At 45.0% G+C, this 22,208-nt stretch overlaps 1 protein-coding gene across 2 annotated transcripts in view; it reads left to right on the plus strand.

Annotated features, from left to right (window-relative positions):
- The first annotated feature begins 6,802 nt into the window (after positions 1 to 6,802).
- The window catches only part of marveld3 (MARVEL domain containing 3), a 29,440-nt gene continuing 14,034 nt past the window's right edge, over positions 6,803 to 22,208 (plus strand). The window contains exons 1-3 of one of the 2 annotated variants that reach the window (XM_085991582.1): positions 6,803 to 7,186; positions 9,983 to 10,654; positions 13,935 to 14,065. In XM_085991582.1, coding sequence (XP_085847708.1) covers positions 10,188 to 10,654; positions 13,935 to 14,065 — 598 coding nt within the window. In that variant the 5' untranslated portion in view covers positions 6,803 to 7,186; positions 9,983 to 10,187. The other variant, XM_085991583.1, reaches the window with a different exon arrangement.

Consider the following 22,208-nt stretch of genomic DNA (forward strand, 5'->3'; position numbering starts at 1 on the left):
TGTCCATTATAGTCCTTCAGTAGTACTGACTTTTTCTGTATTTTGGGCTTTTCTTTCATATTTTTAATGTCACTCATACTGATTAAGTTTGCTTTTGCCCCAGTGTCCAGTTTCAATGTAACTAATGCTCCATTTATCTGCAGTGGGATCATCCATTTGTCCTCTTTTACTGCATTAATTTTATGTTCAGCATTGTCCATATCTGAGGGCTGCACATTTTCTGTATCATTTTTGACATTGTCACATGACACCATTCATACAAAAAATGTCTCACTTAAATCAGTGTCCTCAATCATATTGACTTGTTCGCCTTTCTTTGTTTTTACTTTTGAAAAGCATTGTTTGGCAAAGTGATTTTTTCCATGACATTTTGTGCATATTTTTCCAAACGCTGGGCATTGTTTTAACTGGTGTTTGTAACCACAGCGTTTACAATTAAAAATTTCATTCTCCGATTGCTTTTCATTTCTGTTCTGCCCACGTTTCTTCCCCTTGTAGGACACAGCACCAACAGCAGCACTTACTACAATCGTATCATTATTGATTTCACTGAACGTCTTTGCATGCTTTTGAGCTAGCTCGCTGGCTTGGCATATTTTCACAGCATTTTCCAATGTTAGTTCGGTTTCTCTCAACAGACGTTCCCTGACCTTTTTATCATGAATACCAAACACAATTTGGTCACGAATCATGGATGCTTTCAGCTCAGAGAATTACATGTCTGTGCTTTCAGTTTCAGATCGGTCACAAAGCTATCAAAAGTCTCATTTTGCTGTTGTGTCCTTGAACGGAACATGTACCTTTCATAGCTCTCATTCTTTTTGGGAGAACAATGTGTATCAAATTTCTTTAGCACATCGTCTAAATTTTCTCTGTTCTCCTCTGGATTAAATACAAATGTATTAAATACCTCTATCGCCTGTGGGCCTGCAACCGTAAGCAGCAATGCTACTTTCCTTGCATCTGGCTTCGTACCGAACCCGATGGCAGCAATGTAGAGTTCAAATTGTTGTTTGAAAGCCCGCCAATTGTAGTCGACATTTCCCGTGAGGTTCAAACCTCCTGGTGGCTTCAAAGACTCCATGTCGCGTTTCACAATGTTTAGCAGATTTTCACAACTCCTGGTACCATGTTATGTTCATTAATAACTAGACGTTTGCATTATGAACAGCTAGCTTTTGCTAGTCACTTTATTGAGTACATGTTCTTTACTATACAGCATCTTTTAGAGATTCAGCATATGTACTTCTGTGTGCAGGCAGCCATCTTGACTACTGCCTTCTGGGTAGCCTAGTGCATCATGGGTAGTGTAGTCTTAAACACATACAACTAAATATACAGCTCTACGGCTCCATCTAGTGTACCACTCCAGAACGACATGTCATTGATCATTACACACGGTAGAGGGGAATCCTCGGTTGAGGAAAAAGGAAGACATGTCGGAAGCACTGGTGTGGAAGGTGGCATCGTCGGAGCAGGTGCAGCGGAGACGGAGAAACTGGGAGAATGGAATAGAGTCCTTACAGGCTCAGCAGGTGACAGCAGTGGTGGGTTTTGTGTCTGTTCCTTTCTACCTAGACACAATAAGAACTCAGAACTCAGAGATTCAAACATGAAGTGCTTTATTCAAAAAAGGTTCTGGAGAGTGCCGAACAAAGAGAACTAAAACTTAACCAAGAGAACAACCCCAACCATTTATCTGCTGTGACAGCGCCACCGCAGGTGGGAGGAGAACACACAATATATAACAGTGGGGGATGAGCTGTAGTCTAGACAAAGTTGCCTTAAAACTTAAGCAACTGTATAGCAGATCAGAGACACAGCAGCTGTGTCTTACAGTGTAGTCCAGTGGAGAAGTGTAGTCTTAACGTCCAGGAATTTGGAAACCAAATTTGAGCAAAGATCCAGTGCTCACTGATGAAAAAGAGCAGGCATGATGCGGGATGGGCAGTGAGCCTAAGGAACTTTAAACATGAATATGTTCTTTGTGGAAGTTAAAACCTCATGAGGTTGCGTTATTCCATAAATTACATCTGTCTCAAGCTTTCTTTAGATCACAAGATAATTGTGGATGAGGACGGACCCTTGGCCCATCTTACTCCATCCATCCAGAACGATTGTAACATTCATCCCTACCCCAATTTGTAGCATTCAATTGTCTCATAAATGATTCCGGCTTTTTCCTCCACTACTCTACCTGGAAGTTTACTCCACGTATTGATCACTCTTTGTGTGAAGAATTTCCTGATATCAGTCCTAAAGTTTACTAATCTCCCCATGGTCTATTCCCACAGTATATATTAAAGTAATATTCCAGGTTAACTTTGAAGGGGTAGCGATTGATGTGCCTCAATGAATCCGAGACTCCACGTTAACGGAGCAAAGCAAGGCTTTTATTAACTCAGAAAGTAATACACATTGGAGAAGTGTCTCTCATCCAGAGATCTGCTGTACTGCTGTGAGACACGCTGGGGCTTTCTTAAGTAGGGGCCAGGTATGGGCGGAGCCCTACACACAATACAATACAGGTAAGGAAATGAAACTGAAACTAAACTAAACACAGGGAATACAGTGCCTGATGAATGGCATATTTCATCACATTCACCCCTTCTACAGATTTAGTCTGGTCGGGGGTTTGATAGTCCTCTGTGACCGACGTAGCTGTTGTGGTGCCGCGGGTGTCGGCTGGGTGTCCCCGGTGGCCTCCTGGGTCTCTGCCGGGGGCGCCGCCAGGGTTGTTGAAGGGGTAGTTGGTGGGGGCACCGTTGGTCGATGTTCTTCCGGGGGTGGTGAAAGGATAGTGGGTGGGTAAGAATTGCTGTTGTTGTCGTGGTTGTTGTCGTTACCGGCTGGGGCGACGTCTTTTATGGACACGGTGCCCTCCCTTCCGTCGGCGTGCCGGACATACGCGTATTGGGGGTTGGCGTGGAGTAGGTGCACTGACTCCGCGAGGGGGTCCGTCTTGTGGCCCCTCACATGCCTTCGTACAAATACCGGACCTGGGGTGGAGAGCCATGACGGCATGGATACGCCTGAGGTGGATTTCTGGGGAAAGACAAACATTCGTTCATGAGGCGTGGCATTAGTGGCAGTGCACAATAGCGACCGTATCGAATGGAGCACATCTGGAAGGACTTCCTGCCAGCGGGAGATAGGGAGGCCCTTGGTCCTTAGAGCTAGAGTGACTGCTTTCCATACTGTCCCGTTCTCTCGCTCCACCTGGCCGTTACCCTGGGGGTTGTAGCTGGTGGTATGGCTCGTGGCGATCCCCCTGGACAGCATGTACTGGCGTAGCTCTTCACTCATGAAGGACACCCCCCTATCCGTATGGATGTAGCTCGGCATACCGAACAGGCAGAACAGGCTGTTGAGGCATTTAATGACCGTGGTGCTGGTCATGTCTGGGCAGGGGAAGGTGAATGGGAAACGGGAGTATTCGTCCACAATGTTCAGGAAGTAAACATTGCGGTCGACTGACGGGAGGGGGCCCTTGAAATCTAAGCTGAGCCGCTCAAAGGGCCGTGTAGCTTTGATTAAGTGGGCTCTATCTGGGCGGTAGAACCGAGGCTTGCACTCAGCGCAAGTGCGGCAGTTCCTGGTCAGAGACCGAACTTCCTCAATCGAGTAGGGTAAGTTGCGGGACTTTATGGAGTGGAACAGCCGTGTGACCCCTGGGTGGCAGAGGTCGTTGTGGAGGGTCTGTAGCCGATCCCCGGTGGCGCTGGCACACATCCCTCGTGAGAGGGCTTCGGGGGATTTGTTAAGGGCCCCTGGCCGGTAAATGATGTCATACTCGAAGGTGGAGAGCTCGATCCGCCACCTAAGAATCTTATCATTTTTAATCTTCCCCCTCTTTATTATTGAACATAAACGCTACCGACCGCTGGTCGGTAAGTAGGGTGAAGCGTTTGCCGGCTAGGTAGTGCCGCCAGTGGCGCACTGCCTCCACGATGGCTTGGGCCTCCTTTTCCACGGAGGAGTGTCTGATCTCGGGCCCTTGGAGGGTCCTCGAGAAGAAAGCTACGTGCCGCCCCGCCTGGTTGAGGGTGGCCGCCAAGGCAAAGTCAGACGCATCACTTTCCACTTGAAAGGGCGTGTTCTCGTCCACTGCCTGTAGCGTGGCCCGCTCAATATCCCGCTTAATGCTTTTGAAGGCGGCGTGGGCCTCAGCAGAGAGCGGAAAAGAGGATGCTTTCAAGAGGGGGCGGGCTTTGTCGGAGTAGTTGGGGACCCATTGGGCATAATAAGAAAATAGCCCCAGGCACCTTTTCAGGGCTTTGGGAGTGTTGGGCAGGGGCAGCTCCCGTAGGGGGCGCAATCGGTCGGGGTCTGGTCCGATTTCCCCATTCTCCACCACGCTGCCTAGTATGCAGAGGCGCGTGGTGTTGAAAACGCACTTGTCCTCGTTGTAAGTGAGGTTGAGTTTTTGTGCGGTTTTCAGGAACCTCTCGAGGTTCGAGTCGTGATCCTGCTGGTTGTGACCGCAGATGGTGACGTTGTTGAGGTAGGGGAAGGTTGCCTGCAAGTGGTGGTCATCGACCATGCGGTCCATCTCCCTCTGGAAGGGGACTCTGAGGAATTGGTAGAGGCATCCGTTCGCCTCGAAGGCGGTGTACGGGCGGTCCTCTGGTCTGATACGGAGCTGGTGGTACGCTGACTTGAGGTCGATGGTGGAGAACACCCGGTATTGGGCGATTCGGTTCACCATCTCGGATATGCGGGGTAGCGGGTAGGCGTCTAGCTGGGTGTATAGATTAACCGTCTAGCTATAATCTATCACCATCCGCTTCTTCTCGCTACCCCTCACCACCACCACTTGGGCGCGCCACGGGCTGTTGCTGCGTTCGATAATGCGCTCCTTCAGGAGCCTGTCTACCTCGGTCGCGATAAACCGCCTGTCCTCCCAGCTGTACCTCCTGCTTTTGGTCGCTATTGGCCGGCAGTTGGGAGTAAGGTTCGCGAATAGCGAAGGCGGCTTTACCTTCAGGGTAGCCAGACCGCACACTGTGAGGGGCGGCTGGGACCCACCGTAATTGAGCGTGATGCTTTGGTGGTGGCACTGGAAATCCAGGCCCAAGATCACGCTCGCACATAGATTCTTCATGATTAGTAATTTAAAATTATCGTATACAGTTCCGTTAACGGACAATTGTACCGTGCAGTAACCCATAATGGTCGATGTCTGGGTTTTATCAGCCATAGAGATGGTGCCCCGAGCAGGGACCACCGTTAGAGAGAGTTGTTGTGCTAGTTCAGGGTGGATAAAACTCTCCGTGCTTCCACTGTCAATTAAACATTTAACCCCGCACCCGTTTACCTCGATGCCCACCATTGATTTGGATAGCGGGTGCGGTCTGGTCTGGTCCACTGTGACCGATGCCACTGTAGGGCCCTGATCGAGACAAGATGGTGTCCACGCTGTCTGCTCACAAGATGGCGGACCCCACGAGGTCGGGCAAGATGGCGTCCAAGATGGCCGCTCCCACGGCGCACACGCGGCGGTGGCGGGTTTTCCAGCGGGGTTCCCTCTGCACACCTTCCCGAAGTGCCCCTTCTTACCGCACTTAAAGCAGGTGGTGCCTTTCGCCGGGCACAGGTTTCTGATGTGCTTCGGCTGCCCGCAGAAGTAGCAGTTGGGGCCCCGACGCGTCGCGGCTGTCGTAGGGCTTCTGGGGGGAGAGCGGGGCCCCGACGGTGTCGGGCTGGGAAGATGCCTTCCAAGATGGCGGCGCCCTTGGTGCACACGTGGCGGCGTGGGCGGCACGGGCCGAAGAGTAGGCGTCCGAGTTTCTCTGGGCCACATCCAGGGATCGCGCTGTGTCCACAGCCTGTTTCAGGTCCAATCCCGTTTTTTCCAGTAGTCTCTGCCGGATGTAAGTGGAGCTGAGGCCTGTGATAAAGGCATCACGAACAAGCTCGTCAGTGTACACTGCGGCTTTTACATCTTGGCACTTGCAGTCTTTGCCAAGCGTTTTCAGGGTGACTAGGAACTCATCCAGCGATTCCCCAGGTCGCTGTGTGCGAGTAGCGAGCAGATGCCTAGCGTACACCTCGTTCGTAGGCTGCTGGTAATGCACCTTTAGGATGTCGCAGGCGGCCGGGTACGTGTCGGCGTCTTGGATGAGGGGGTAAACCCGGTGGCTTACCCAATTCCGCAGGATTCCGAGTTTCATACTCTCAGCGTCCGTAGCGCCTGTGATGGCTGCGGAATTGTCCAGGAAGAATTCCATACACTTAAACCAGTGTCCGAATCGTGCCGATGCGTCCGAAGCATGCGGGTCCAAATCCAAACGTTCGGGTTTCAAGAGTTGGTCCATTGCGTTGAAAATTGAGTTAATAAAATTGATGTGCCTCAATGAATCCGAGACTCGATGTTAACGGAGCAAAGCAAGGCTTTTATTAACTCAGAAAGTAATACACATTGGAGAAGTGTCTCTCATCCAGAGATCTGCTGTACTGCTGTGAGACACGCTGGGGCTTGCTTAAGTAGGGGCCAGGTATGGGCGGAGCCCTACACACAATGCAATACAGGTAAGGAAATGAAACTGAAACTAAACTAAACACAGGGCCTGATGAATGGCATATTTCATCACACTGTATATCCTTAACAATTTCATATTCCTTTATAAGATCACCTCTGTTCCAAGCTAAAAGCTCAATTTTCTCCAATCTTTCCTTATAACTCAGACCCCGGACTTTTTTTGGGGAGGGGTGGGTGACGGGGCGGCAGTCTTGCAGCTCTTCTCTGCACAGCCTACAGAACTTGACTTTCTGTTGTTTCTTGGTGAAGGGAACTGGACCCTGTGTTCGAGGTGCGGTCTAACCAGGGCACTATACCATCTAATCATTACTGACTTATATTCTACAGTTTTGGTTATTCGGTTCCACGTAATTTCTTTACGAGTTGAGTAAATTTCCCTCAGACATAACAAATAAGAGAATGTAAACTCTAGAGCAAAATAATGGGGAATCAAAAAAGTGTTCTGTTTGTGTTCGGCAACAATATGCCTTCGTGAAATGGACCTTCATAATGTAGGACATCAGGAATGAAGGCGATTCCTGTCTTCTCTTGGAATCCACACATGCATTCACTGTTTGCTAAGTCTCTTTCGGGCGAGGGCGGGGCGTCAGGAGGCCGGGAGGAGCCCGGAAAGATGAGCAGGCGCCACCACAGAAACGCAGGAAGGTAAGGGCGAATAATCTGAGAGTCGTTTCTGCAGCTACAGATACAATTTTCATTAAACGCAAGATTTATTTATGAATTATTTATTTATTAAGTGCGGGATATATTGGAGTCGGTGTAAACTCCCCCTCCCAAGTTTAGCGTGGACTGAACTCTTGCATTGCCTGATCCCAGGTGCCGCTTTATGGTTCGTTACACCAACTGGGCTAAGTTCTTTTCTCCCTGAGGTTTCTTGTCTCTGCCGCCAAGGGCTGCAGTCGCCGTGACCGGGGGGCCAGCGGGATCACCGTGTGTAGGGGGAGGGGGGCTCGCTGTAGTTTGGGGAAGTTTTGGCTCAGCGTCGAGTTTCCCCAGAGCGAGTTTCGATCAGGTGCAAGGGTGTCGGATTTCCAACCATTCGGTGCGGTCAACATTTTACTGAAGACGTTCAGTGATCGAGCGAAAAGACCTCATGTGACCTCGCCTCGCCGAAAAACTCCCCGCTGGTAAGAGGTTTACATTTGGGTCGGAGATTGGGTCACTTTTTCAGCAACGCGTGGGTCAGATACCGAGGACAAAGAACTTTTTGTTGCCTTCTTAATACGATATATAAATAGAAAAATCACTATTCCCTGCTCGTTGTTAGTTCGTTGTAAGAACCATAGACCTAGGGTAACGAACAATCTTTAAAATCCGTAAAGGTTACAACAAATATTTCTGGCATTAACTAAAAGAATAAGCACATTGAACAGCCTCGTCACCTCAAAAAGTAATATATGCAATTAAATCTCATTTTAATATTGGAAATGCGCGGATTTCTAACACTTAATATGAGGGAGAATGAAAAATCTGGAGATAGCACTATCCTCCAGTTTGTACAGTATGTAGATAATCTTTGTACAGTATGATAGATAACCACGGAGTGTATTCTGGGCAGCCTGTAACGTTCTTAATATGTATATGTTACATGCAGAGTTAAACATTAGAATCATACAAATTTACGGTACAGAAGGAGGCCATTCGGCCCAATGTGTCTGTGCCCAAAGACCTATCCAGCCTAATCCCACTTTCCAGCTCTTGGCCCGTAGCCTTGCAGGTTACCGCACTTCAAGTGCATATCCAAGTACTTTTTAAATGTGATGAGGGTTTCTGCCTCTACCACCCTTTCAGATAGTGAGTTCCAGACCCCCACCACCCTCTGGGTGAAAAAAAGTTATCCTCAACTCCCCTCTAAACCTCCTACCAATTACTTTAAACCTATGCCCCCTGGTTGTTGACCGCTCAGCTAAGGGAAATAGGCCCTTCCTATCCACTCAGTCTAGGCTCCTCATAATTTTATACCCTTGAGCCAGGTTGGTTGGAGCATATAGCAGACTATGGCCTAGCAATTGGATCGCGCTCGATCTGGGACACCATCCCGGTGCTGCTCACGCTGCACGTGCCTAAAGAGGCCAGCGGGAGGACCACAGGAAATTGGTCCGCCGCCTTCATTTGCTTATTACTGGCGAACTGTAGTCACTAGTCACGGGCCCAGAGGCAGCGGGAGGAGCAATAGGGTTACCAGCCCTCCAGGATTGCCCTGGAGCCTCCAGGAGTTGAAGATTAATCTCCCGGACACTGCTGCGAGCAAGCCAGGAGAAAAATCATACGGACATTAAAGAAATTGAGTTTTTTTTTCTCAATTTCTTTGCCAATATTTTAATAAATTCAAGTCAATGGGGAAAAGGCTGTTTTACTGGGAGGGTTAGTTGGAGGCGGGAGGTCATGTGATGAAGCCTCCAGGAATATGCCCAGCCAGAATTGGCAACCCTAAGGAGCGCTTGAGGGGGGTGAGCAGTGGATGGCAGCGGCCTGCAGATTTAATTGTGGAACTGGGAGAAGCAGGAGCTTTTATGTAGGTTAAGCAAAAATATTAAACTAATATTTCCGGTGGCAGCCTCCAGTGGTCCCTTTAGGGGCTGCTGTTTTGGCTGCCAAGTGCTGGAGAATACATGGCACTTGCTGCTGTCAGTCACAAACAAATTTTCAGAAGTGGGCCACAAACGGGCATTAAGCTCCCTATTTGCATAGCTCCCTATGCAGGAGGCTTTTCCAATATGGTGGGCAGCACATTTCCGGCGCTGAATGAACGCGCACATCGCCCGCCATATTGAACCCTAAGTGCCCATTTTATGCCTGTAAAACCGGCAGAGCGCGATCCAATTTCTAGGCCTGTATATAGAAAACGCCTTACTCAATACATTTTCTCATCTTTGTGTTTGAAGCCACCAGGCAAATAGGTGAAACAGTGCTCCTGCTTTTCCGTGGTACAGTTGTCTCCAGGCTACACTGTTGTTAGGCCACTTAACAAACAAAGGTAAATAAATGAAGCTAGAACAAGACAGAACTCTCATACTCAATTGACAAGAACATTTCAGTTGAAATCTTTGGCAAAGCTCATGCAATGATCAACTATCGATAGAGCAGTCATTGAGAGCTAACTGGATGCTGGAAGATGTTGATGCACAGACGCGATGGGCCGAATGGCCTCCTTCTGTGCCGTAAATTTCTATGATGCCAGATTTTTCCTATCCCACTGATCTTCTACAGTCAGTGCTTCAGTTTCATCTTTCAATTGCCGTGCTTGGTTAACTGTTAAAAGAAATGTACATTAAGGATATTCTGAGGCAAGCATGTGAACGATACAGACTAGTGTGAGTTGGTTACACTGTTCAGAGCCTAAAACTTCTTTATGGACTTGTTAATGGCTACACAATTAGTAGCTGGCTTTAAGGGTCTAACCAGGTTTTGAGTTTGATTTTCTTTCAAATATACTTTCAGATATTTTGCGTGAAGTAGACCTCCAGTGTGATTCTTGCTGCCATTATTTTAACTTTTGGGACTCTGGTAGAAACCTTCAAGAACTATAAGTTGCCCTGTGGATGCAACTCCCTCAACATTGTCGTGGCCAATGCCCTTGGTCGAAGTGGTATGCTCGTGACTTAATTTAAAAAAAAACAAGAATATTTGGTGTTTCTAAAAGAAGATGGCCCAGTCAACAAGCAACCCGAGAAACAGCGCTGAGAAATATGTAACCAGAGGTGAAAGAGATGATCCCAACAAGGAGCGCCATCGTGATCATCATCGCCACAATGATCGTTCCCACCCTCGCAGGGATCAGGGTGTTGAAAGCAGAAACTCCAGAGAAAGGGATTACTCTAAACAAAACAGAGATCAGGACAGGGACAGAGACAGGAGAAGGGAAAAATCAGAAGAGAAAAGATCTCACGTTAGAGATGACCACAGTAATGGGCATCATACAAGAGAGGACCGACACAGGAAAGAGAGGGAACACCGTAAAAGGGAGAATCGAGACCATCACTACAAACGAGAAAGAGAACATCATTCTCAAACTCATGAAAATTCAGCACATGGTAATCACCAGCCAAGTTACAGAAATGAAAAAGAAGTTTCTTTACCAGATGATGAGCAAATTTCCTACAGACATAACAAGTAAGATAGGAATGTGAATTCTGGAGCAAAATAATGGATAATCAAAAAGTTGTTCAATTTGTGTTCAGCAAAATGTGCATTTCATAATGTAGGACATCAGGAGTGAAGGTGATTCTTCACTTGGCGCACACGCACGCACACACTCTCTCTCTCCCAGTAGGAGTAGCAGTATAGTGTTCAGGATTGCTGTGGCCAAATATAGCACATCTCTCATTGTCATTAGGTCAGTACAACCCAAGAATCAAATCTTGATCCTTTCTGATCTATATGGCTCAGACGGATGACCTTATCTCTGAGTGTCTGGTGGACTCATCTTTGCATTTCATAAATATGTGCAGAAAAATAGGAATACAACTTGTAGTTGAAATGCAGCTCAGATTGATGAAAGGGTCAAAACATAGAAACATAGAAGATAGGAGCAGGAGTAGGCCATTCAGCCCCTCGAGCCTGCTCCGCCATTTAATGAGATCATGGCTGATCATCCAAATTCAGTACCCTGTCCATGCTTTCTCCCCATATCCCGTGATCCCTTTAGCCTTAAGAAATATATCTAACTCCTTCTTGAATATATTTAATGAATTGGCCTCAACTGCCTTCTGTGGTAGAGAATTCCACAGGTTCACCACTCTGGGTGAAGAATTTCCTCCTCATCTCTGTCCTAAATGGCTTACCCCTTATCTTTAGACTGTGACCCCTGGTTCTGGACTCCCCCGCCATCGGGAACATCCTTCCTGCATCTAGTCTGTCTAGTCCTGTTAGAATTTTATAAGTTTCAATGAGATCCCCTCTCATTCTTCTAAACTCCAGCGAATATAAGCCCATTCGACCCAATCTCTCCTCGTACGTCATTCCTGCCATCCCAGGTATCAGCCTGGTGAATCTTCGCTGAACTCCCTCCATGGCAAGAACATCCTTCCTCCGATAAGGCGACCAAATCTGCACACAATACTCAAGGTGTGGTCTCACTAAGGCCCTGTACAACTGCAGCAAGACATCCTTGCTCCTGTACTCATCCTCTCGCTATGAAGGCCAACATACCAATTGCCTTCTTAACCGCCTGCTGCACCTGCATGCTTAACTTCAGCGACTGGTGCACAAGGTCACCCAGGTCGAGTTGCACTTCCCCATCTATTGCCATTCAGATAATAATCTGCCTTCCTGTTTTTACCACCAAAGTGGATAACCTCGCATTTATCCACATTGGGCAGATGCATGGCAGATGCAGTATAATCACCCAACCTGTCCAAATCATACTGGAGTTTCTTGGCATCCTCCTCACAACACACACTCCCACCCAGCTTTGTGTCATCTGCAAACTTGGAGATATTACATCTAGTTCCCTCGTTTAGATCATTAATATATATTGTGAATAGCTGGGGTCCTAGCACCAATCCCTGCGGTACCCCACTAGTCACTGCCTGCCACTCGGAAAAAGACCCGTTTATTCCAACTCTTTGCTTCCTGTCTGCCAACCAGTTCTCTATCCAAGTCAGTACCTTACCTCCAATCCCATGTGCTTTAACTTTACATGCTAATTTCTTATGCGGGACCTTATCGAAAGCCTTCTGAAAGTCCAATGGTTCTCCCTTATCTATTCTACCAGTTACATCCTCAAAAAATTCCAGTAGATTAGTCAAGCATGATTTACCTTTTGTAAATCCATGTAGACTTTGTTTGATCCTGTCACTGTTTTCCAAGTGCTCTGCTATTACATCTTTTATAATGGACCTCTAGCATTTTCTGCACTACCAATGTCAGGCTTACTGGTCTATAAATCCCTGTTTTCTCTCCACCACCTTTTTTGAATAGTGGGGTTACATTAGCTACCCTCCAATCCATGGGAACTGTTCCAGAGTCTATAGAATATTGGAAGATGACCAGCAATGCATCTACTATTTCTAGGGCCACTTCCTTAAGTACCCTAGGATGTAGATTATCAGGCCCTGGGGATTTATCGGCCTTCGATCCCATCAATTTCCCTAACACCATTTCCCTACAAATACTGATTTCATTCAGTTCCTCTCTCTCATTAGACCCTATGTTCCCTGACATCTCTGGGAGGTTATTTGTGTTCTCCTTTGTGAAGACAGAACCAAAGTATGTATTTAATTGGTCAGCCATTTCTTTGTTCCCCATTATAAATTCCCCTGATTCTGACTGCAAGGGACCTATGCTTGACTTCACCAATCTTTTTCTCTTCACATATCTATAGAAGCTTTTAGTCAGTTTTTATGTTCCCTGCAAGTTTACTCTCATACTCTATTTCCCCCCTCTTAATTAATCCCTTTGTCCTCCTTTGCTGAATCCTAAACTGCTCCCAATCCTCAGGTTTGTTGCTTTTTCTGGCCAATTTATATGTCCTCTCCTTGGATCTTATGCTATCCCTAATTTCCCTTGTTAGCCACGGTTGAGTCACCTTTTTTTTATTTTTATGCCAAACAGGGATGAACAAATTCTGTAGTTCATCTATGCGATCTTTAAATGTTTGCCATTGCCTATCCACCGTCAACCCTTTAAGTAATGTTCCCCAATCCACCCTAGCCAACTCGTGCCTCATACCATCGTAGTTTCCTTTATTTAAATTCAGGACCCTAGTCTCTGAGTCAAATATTTCACTCTCCATCTTAATGAAGAATTTGATCATATTATGATCGCTCCGCCCCAAGGGGCCTCGCACAACAAGATTGCTAATTAATCCTTTCTCATTACATAATACCCAATCTAAGATGGCCTGATCTCTAGTTGGTTCCTCGATATATTGGTCCAGGAAACCATCCCATATACACTCCAGGAATTCCTCCTCCACAGTATTGTTACTAATAGGTCTTTGGATGGCTATAAGAGTCCAAAGATCAATGAATTAGATCAGCCTGAAGCTAATTTAAGTCAGCAAGTCCACATAAGAGTGGGCATTAAATTAGTATTTTCTCTCAAACGATGTCGGAGGGAAATAAAAATGTCATACTGGGAAGGAGTTGTTCTGAGCTGGTGTTAGGCAGATTGTTGGGGCTGTGTGGCGGGACCCTGCTATAAAAGTGAGGCCTAAAGTATACCTTTTAAAAGGACTCGACTCTATTTAATTGACTGGAGAATTTTCAAGGTATAATCTCATAAGGACAAAACTAAATTCCATACTTTTTAAAGCAATTCATATCAAAATCTAAATTTGGTCAAATCTTGTAGCCAAAGTTTTTGGAACATTATCTCAGCATAATTTACCTGTGAGAGAGATTTTTCAGGGTACAATATAGCAAAAAAATGATTCCATTTTTTTCAACAGATATCCTGAAACTGCACCACCAGAATATGTAATAACTGAAGATAAAAGATCTGAGATGCATTACTTTGAGCCTGAAGATTCAGGAGGGATCCTAAATTGCTACAGCTGTCGCTACCTCTGCACAAATCGAGGTAAGGTCGCAAATCCGATTTAATATGGTAAACATTAAAGGTTTGTAGACTGAGATGTAATGTTTGTTTTTTCTGCTTTTGCTTCATTGAAAGTGACTAAATCTGCTCACCCCATCCCTTTTAAATTGTACTTGGAAAAGACATCTAGCAATTATTTTCAACTATAGCTGTCACGGGACCGTGCATTCACGGGGCCGTTTTGCTAGGGTTACGGTAGTGGACCCAAGTGCAGGAAACCTATCCAAGGACTCAAGACCGGGTAGAACTTGAAAGATGCTTCCTTGAGACTCGAGAACATAGAAACAGGGTAACACTCGAAAGGAGATTCCGTAGAGACTCGAGAGAGCTGCTACCTGCAGGCAGGCGAACCCAGGACTGAGCAAAGAGGATAGGAAACAGGAAGCTTAAATACAGGTTAGAGTGGTCACCTGACATAATTATTCAAATGAGACAGGAGACAAATACTTTTAACAACACACAGGTGAGGCCAGAGGCACAGAAACAAGACAAAAACTCAAAAGAGGGACAAAAGAGGAGGAACAAGACAAAAACTGAACAACTTTATTAACTAGCCTAATTACTCTGAGATCACTTACTCAAGAAACAGGTGAGGAGAGCGGCCCAGAAGGCACGGCAGCAGTGCACCGAGGCCTCAAAAACCACCCTCAGGCGGCGAGCAGAGGGAGGTGCCGCTGCAGCCGTTACAGTAGCTTATGTGAAGTCTGTAGAGCAAGATTTAAGTTATATTAGTGGCCATATTTAAAATTATTCTGTTTCTGGAGAGTACTATCTACATACAGGTATTCAGCAGAATGTAATTAAGAATCCTCAGACTGTTAAATATAGCATTTTGATTATTGTAGATGCAGTTGTTTACTTAATTTTTGTACTTTGCATTTTTAACGGAGGCAATCAAGCTACAACACCGATCCTAATCAATTCCTAACAGATAGCAGTTAAAATTTCTGCTTATATAACAATAATTCTCCAAAGTGCCGAGAATGTTTATTTTGCCTTGGCAGTGCAGCGAGTGTCAGCTTGGCTCAGTGGCACCACTCTTGACTCTGAGGCAGATGGGCGTGTGATCCAGCCCCATTCTGGGTCCTTCAGCATATACTCTAGGCTGACAATTCAGCCAAGTAGTGTGGGAGTGCTGTATTGTCGGGGGTCCCATTTTTCGGATGTTAAACCGAGGCTGTGCTGTATTGTCGGAACCTGCCTGTTTCAAGTCGGCATAAAACATCCCATAGCATTTACTGAAGAAGAGCAAAGGAGCCTTTTTGATGTCCTGGCCAATATTTCAATCCCCAACCAGTATCATCAAAAAATCAGATTAACTGGTCATTTGTGAAATCTTGCTGTGCACAAATTGGCTAACTCATTTGCCTATAAAACAACAGCAACTACACTTCAAAAGTAATTCAGTGATTGTGAAGCATTTTGGGATGTCATGAGAATGTGAAAGGTACTATATAACTGCAAGTTCTCTCTTATTCTTGGCTAATACAGTCGTAAGTTCTAACTGAAGATAAAGTAAAAAGTAGAAATGTAAAATTTTTGTTCAAGTTGTCTAATTTTTAAAAAGTTGATAACATTGTTTAATCAGGAAGTTATGTAAAGCTATCAGTGCAAACCTCTGTTAATTGATGGCGTCCTGATGTTTTGAAATAAAGTACTTTTGAAATGTATTCACTGTTGTAATGTAGGAAGATTGCATAATTGGATGGTACAGAAACAGCACACGATGTGGTAGAACTCAATTATGAAAATTTCAGGTGATGCAGTCTTGCTTTACTTCATTGCTCTTTCTGCCCCTCCTCATTTTTGGGCTGTACGGTATGTGCAGCTGACCTTTTCCTTACTATTCTATGATTTTATGTTTCTATACTGGTGGGACCAGTCCTCCTAGATTTTTTTCTACACCTTCCTTTCTCTCAGAATGTAGCTGAAATATTTAGAATTTCTTCTCTATGTCGATGAAACCTCCCCATTTAGATAGATACTGTTTTCCAGCTGTGACAGGGAGTACCGAAGGCTGTGTTGCCTGCCTGGTGCCAGGGTTAAAGACATCTCCTCGTGGTTGGAGAAGAACTTGGAGTGGGAAGGGGAGAATCCAGTTGTCATGGTCCACGTAGAAACCAACGACATAGGTAGAACTAGAGGCTCTGCTGAGAGTTTGAGGAGTTGGGGTCCAAATTAAAAAGCAGAATCTGAAAGGTAATAATCTCTTGATTGTTACCTGAGCCATGTGCCAATTGGCATAGGGATAAGCAGATTAGAAGGTTAAATGTGTAGCTGAAAGACTGGTGTGGAAGGCAGGGATTTCCCCTCGTGGGCCACTGGCACCACTACTGGGGAAAGAGGGAGCTGTTCCATTGTGACGGGCTCCACTTAAACCGGGCTGGAACCAGTGTCCTGGCAAATCAAATAACTAGGGCAGTAGACAGGGCTTTAAACTAATGAAGGGGGGGGTGGTGGGAGGATTCAGGAAAGAGTAAATTTAAAAGCAGCAAGGGAAATGTCAAGGCTCCAGAGCAGAGTTTTGGGTAAAAATAAGCAGAGTGGGTCAGGAAGGGACAGAGAGAGGAACAAAGGTAATAAGGCATCAGTGACTACGGTGTCATCAGGGAAAAAAGTCAAAAGATAAAGGCACTATATCTGCGCGAAGCATTCGCAGCAAAATAGATGAATTAATAGGCAAACAGAAATTAACAGGTTTGATCTAAGCAATTACGAAGACGTGGTTGCAAAGTGACCAAGGTTGGGAACTAAATATTCCAGGATACTTAACTTTTAGAAGAGATAGGCAAAATGGAAAAGGAGGAGGGGTAGCCCTAATAATAAATGATGGGATAAAGACAGTAGAGAGAAAGGATCTTGGCTCGGAAAAACAAGAAGTAGAATCAGTTTAGGTGGAGCTAAGAAACAGCAAGGGGCAGAAACCATTGGTGGGAGTTGTTTATAGGCCCCCAAACAGTAATTGTAATGTAGGGCAGAGTATAAATCAGGAAATTAGAGGTGCATGTAACAAGGGTAATACAGTAATCATGGGGGACTTTAATCTACATATAGACTGGGCAAACCAAATTTGCAGCAGTAGTATGGAGGATGAGTTAATGGAATGTATACAAGATAGTTTTCTAGATCAGTACGTTGAACTAACTAGGAAACAAGCTATTTTAAATCTAATATTGTGCAACGAGAAAGGGTTAATTAATAACCTTGTAATAAAGGGGCCTTTAGGGAAGAGTGACCATAATATTGAGTTTGAATGTGGTTAAGTCCGAAACTAGGGTCCCAAATCTAAACAAAGCAAACGACGTAGGTATGAGGGGCGAGTTGGCTAAGGTAGATTAGGAAACTATATTAAAGGGTATGATGGTAGAGAAGCAATGGCTAGCATTTAAAGAATTAATACATAATTTACAGCAAATATACATTCCTTTAAGGCACAAAACCTCCACAGGAAAAGTGGCCCAACCGTGGCTAACAAGAGAAGTTAAAGATAGTATTCGATCAACGGAAGAGGCTTATAATGTTGTCAAAAAAAGTAGTAAGCCTGAGGATTGGGAGGATTTTAGAATTCAACAAAGGAGGACCAAGAAATTGATAAGGAAAGAGAAAACAGAATATGAGAGTAAATTAGCAAGAGACATAAAAACAGATTGTAAACGTTTCTATAGGTATGTAAATAGGAAGAGATTAATGAAAGTGAACGTGGGCCCATTAGAGGCAGAGACAGGAGAAATCATAGTGGGCATTAAGGAAATGGCAGCGACATTAAACAAATACTTTGTATCTGTCTTCAAGATAGAAGACACAAAAAACATTCCGGTAATAATAGGGAACCAAGGGTCTAGAGAGAATGAGGAACTTAAAGAAATCAGTCTAAGTAAAGACATAGTACTGGAGAAATTAATGGGACTAAGTGGCGACAAATCCCCTGGACCTGATGACATGCATCCTAGGGTTTTAAGAGGTCGCTGCAGAGATAGTGGATGCACTGGTATTAATCTTCCAGAATTCCCTAGATTCTAGAACAGTCCCCAAGGATTGGAAGGTAGCAAACATAACCCCGCTATTTAAGAAAGGAGGAAGAGAAAGAACGGGGAACTATAGGCCAGTTAGCCTGACATCAGCAGTAGGCGAAATGCTAGAATCTATTAGGGACGTGGTAACAGGGCACTTAAAAAATCGTAATATGATTAGGCAGAGTCAACATGGTTTTATAAAAGGGAAATCGTGTTTGACAAATCTGTTCGAATTTTGTGAAGATGTAACTAGTAGGATAGATAGGGGAAACCAGTGGATGTAGTGTATTTGGATTTTCAAAAAGCTTTCGATAAGGTGCCACACAAGAGGTTCTTACACAAAATTAGGACTCATGGGATTGGGGGTAATACATAAGCATGGATTGAGGATTGGTTAATGGACAGAAAACAGAGAGTAGGAATAAACTGGACTTTTTCAAGTTGGCAGCCTGTAACGAGTGGGGTACTGCAAGGATCAGTGCTTGCGCCTCATCTATTTACAATCTGAGTTAATGACTTAGATGAAGGGACTGACTGAGTGTAACGTATCCAACTTTGCTGATGATACAAAATTAGAATCATAGAAAGTTACAGCACGGAAGGAGGCCATTTTGGCCCATCGTGTCCGTGCCGGCCAACAAAGAGCTATCCAGCCTCATCCCACATCCCAGCTCTTGGTCCGTAGCCCTGCAGGTTAGAGCATCCCAAGTGCACATCCAAGTACTTTTTAAATGTGGTTAGGGTTCCTGCCTCTACCACCCTTTCAGGCAGTGAGTTCCAGACCCCCACAACCCTCTGGGTGAAGACATTTCTCCTCAAATCCCCTCTAAACCTTCCCCCAGTTACTTTAAATCTGTGCCCCCTGGTTTTTGACCCCTCTGCTAAGGGAAATAGGTCCTTTCTATCCACTTTATCTAGGCCCCTCATAATTTTATACACCTCAATAAGGTCTCCCCTCAGCCTCCTCTGTTCCAAGGAAAACAGACCCAGCCTAACCAGTCTTTCTGCATAGCTAAGATTCTCTACTCCCGGCAACATCCTTGTAAATCTCCTCTCTACCCTCTCTAGTGCAATCACATCTTTCCTGTAATGTGGTGACCAGAACTGCACGCAGTACTCTAGCTGAGGCCTAACTAGTGTTTTATACAGTTGAAGCATAAGCCCCCCCCCCCCCCCCCCGCTCTTATATTCTATGCCACGGCTAATAAAGGCAAGCATTCCGTATGCCTTCTTAACCACCTTATCTACTTGGCCTGCCACCTTCAGGGATCTGTGGACATGCACTCCAAGGTCCCTTTGTTCCTCTACACTACTCAGTGTCCTACCATTTAATGTGTATTTCCTTTCCTTGTTAGCCCTCCCCAAAAGCATTACCTCACACTTCTCCGGATTGAATTCCATTTGCCACTGTTCTGCCCACCTGACCAATTTAATTTATTGATATCTTCCTGCAGTCTACAGCTTCCTTCTTCAGTATTAACCACACAGCCGATTTTAGTATCATCTGCAAACTTTTTAATCATAACCCTTGTATTCAAGTCAAGATCATTGATATATAACACAAAAAGCAAGGGACCTAGTACTGAGCCCTGCGGAAACCCACTGGAAACAGCCTTCCAGTCACAAAAACACCTATCAACCATTACCCTCTGCTTTCTGTCTCTGAGCCAGTTTTGAACCCAACTTGACACTTTGCCCTGGATCCCATGGGCTTTTAACTTCATGACCAGTCTGCCATGTGGAACCTTCTCAAAAGCCTTGCTAAAGTCCATAAACACTACATCAAATGCACTATCCTCATCTACCCTCCTTGTTACCTCCTCAAAAAATTCAATCAAATTTGTCAGACACGACCTTCCCTTAACAAATCTGTGCTGACTATCCTTGATTAATCCGTGTCTTTCTAAATGAAGATTTATCCTGTCCTTCAGAATTCTTTCCAATAATTTTCCCACCACCGAGGTTAGGCTGACTGGCCTATAATTACTCGGTCTATCCTTTTCTCCCTTTTCAAACAAGGGTATCACAATAGCAGTCCTCCGGCACCACACCTGAAGCCAGAGAGGATTGAAAAATAATGGTCAGGGCCTCTGCAATTTCCTCTTTTGCTTCGCTTAACAGCCTGGGATACATTTCATCCAGGCCTGGGGATTTATCCACTTTTATAGCTGCTAAACCCCTTAATACTTCCTCTCCCACTGTACTTATTTCATCTAATATTTCACACTCCTCCCCCCCCCCCCCCCCCCCCGATAGCAATGTCTGCTTCGCCCCTCTCCTTTGTGAAAACAGACGCAAAGTATTCATTAAGAACCCTACCGACGTCTCCCGCCTCCACACACAGATTACCCTCATGATCTCTAATAGGCCCTAACCTTTCTTTAGTTATCCTCTTACTCTTAATATATTTATAAAACATCTTTGGGTTTTCCTTCATTTTACTTGCCAAGAATTTTTCATGCTCTCTCTTGTAAAGTAAGCTGTGAGGAAAAGGCAAAGAGGCTGCAGAAATATATAGACAGGTTGACTGAGTGGGCAAGAACATGGCAAATGGAATACAATGTGGAGAAGTGTGAAGTTATCCACTTTGGTAGGAAAAACAAAAAAGCAGAATATTTTTTGAATGGTGAGAGACTGGGAAATGTTTGCATTCAGAGGGACCTGGGTGTCCTTGTACATGTATCACAGAAAGTTAACATATAGGTACAGCAAGCAATTAGGAAAGCAAATGGTACATTAGCTTTTGTTACAAAGGGATTAGAGTATAAGAGTAAATAAGTCTTACTACAATTATACAGGGCATTGGTGAGGCCACACCTGGAGTACTGTGTACAGTTCTGGTCTCCTTACCTAAAGAAAGACATACTTGCCTTGGAGGGAGCGCAGCGAAGGTTCATAAGACTGGTTCCTGGGATGAGGGGATTGCCCTATGAGGAGAGGTTGAGTAGACTAGGCCTATATTCCCTAGAGTTTAGAAGAATGCGAGGTGATCTAATTGAAACACATAAAATTCTTAAGGGGCTTGACCAGGTTAGTGCTGAGAAAATGTTTCCCCTGGTTGGGGAATGTAGAATAGGGGGATGGCCATTTAGGACTGAGATGAGGAGAAATTTCTTCACTCAAAGGGTTGTGAATCTTTGGAATTCTCTACCTCGGAGAGCTGTGTTGAGTATATTCAAGACAGAGGTCGATAAATTTTGGGGAACAAAGGGAATTAAGGGATATGGGGATAGTGCGAGAAGGTGGAGTTGAGGGAGAAGATCGGCCACGATCTTGTTGAATGACGGAGCAGGCTCGAAGGGCCAAATGGCCTACTCCAGCTCCTATTTCTTATGTTCCTATTTATGCTTTAGAGCAGTATGGTCAGTCCTAATGGTCTTTCAAATGTTTTCAATAGGATTTCTCTTGGACGTGGCATTTTCACATGATTCTAAAAGGAGCAAAAAAAAAACTGAAGAAAAGTAAAGCAAAAACCTGCATGCATATCAATAGACAAGAGTGACATTTTAATATATCTTTCTACTTGATTTTGTCTGTTTAGGAAGGATGTCAGTCAGGTCCTTGGAGGGGGTGCAGAGGAGATTTACTAGGATGGTACCAGGGATGAAAGACTTCAGTTACATGGAGAGACTAGAGAAACTGGAGTTGTTCTCCTTAGAGCAGAGAAGGTTATGGCGAGATTTAACTGAGCAGTTTGATAGAGTAGATCAGGAGAAACCGTTTCCAGAGGCAGAACAGTTGATAACCAGAGAATACAGATTTAAAGCAATTGGCAAAAGAACCAGAGGGGAGATGAGGAGAGAACATTTTGCGCAGCGAGTTGCTATGATATGGAAGGCACTTTCTGAAAGTGTGGTGGAAGCAGCTTCAATAGTAACTTTAAAAAGGGAAGTGGATAAATACTTTGAAGGGGAAAATTTGCAGGGCTATGGGGAAAGAGCAGAGGAGTGGGACTAATTGGATAGCTCTTTCAAAGAGCCGGCACAGGCACGATGGGCTGAATGGCTGTGCTGTGTCAGTCGATAATTCAATGTTCATCATTTGAACCACATCAATAAGAGCCATTTATAAGTAGATCTAATTGAAGCTGTTAAAACGATACTGGGTTAGGA

This window comes from Somniosus microcephalus, chromosome 6, assembly GCF_052327205.1.
Source record: "Somniosus microcephalus isolate GS21.2 chromosome 6, FLI_Smic_1.0, whole genome shotgun sequence".
NCBI lineage: Eukaryota > Metazoa > Chordata > Chondrichthyes > Squaliformes > Somniosidae > Somniosus > Somniosus microcephalus.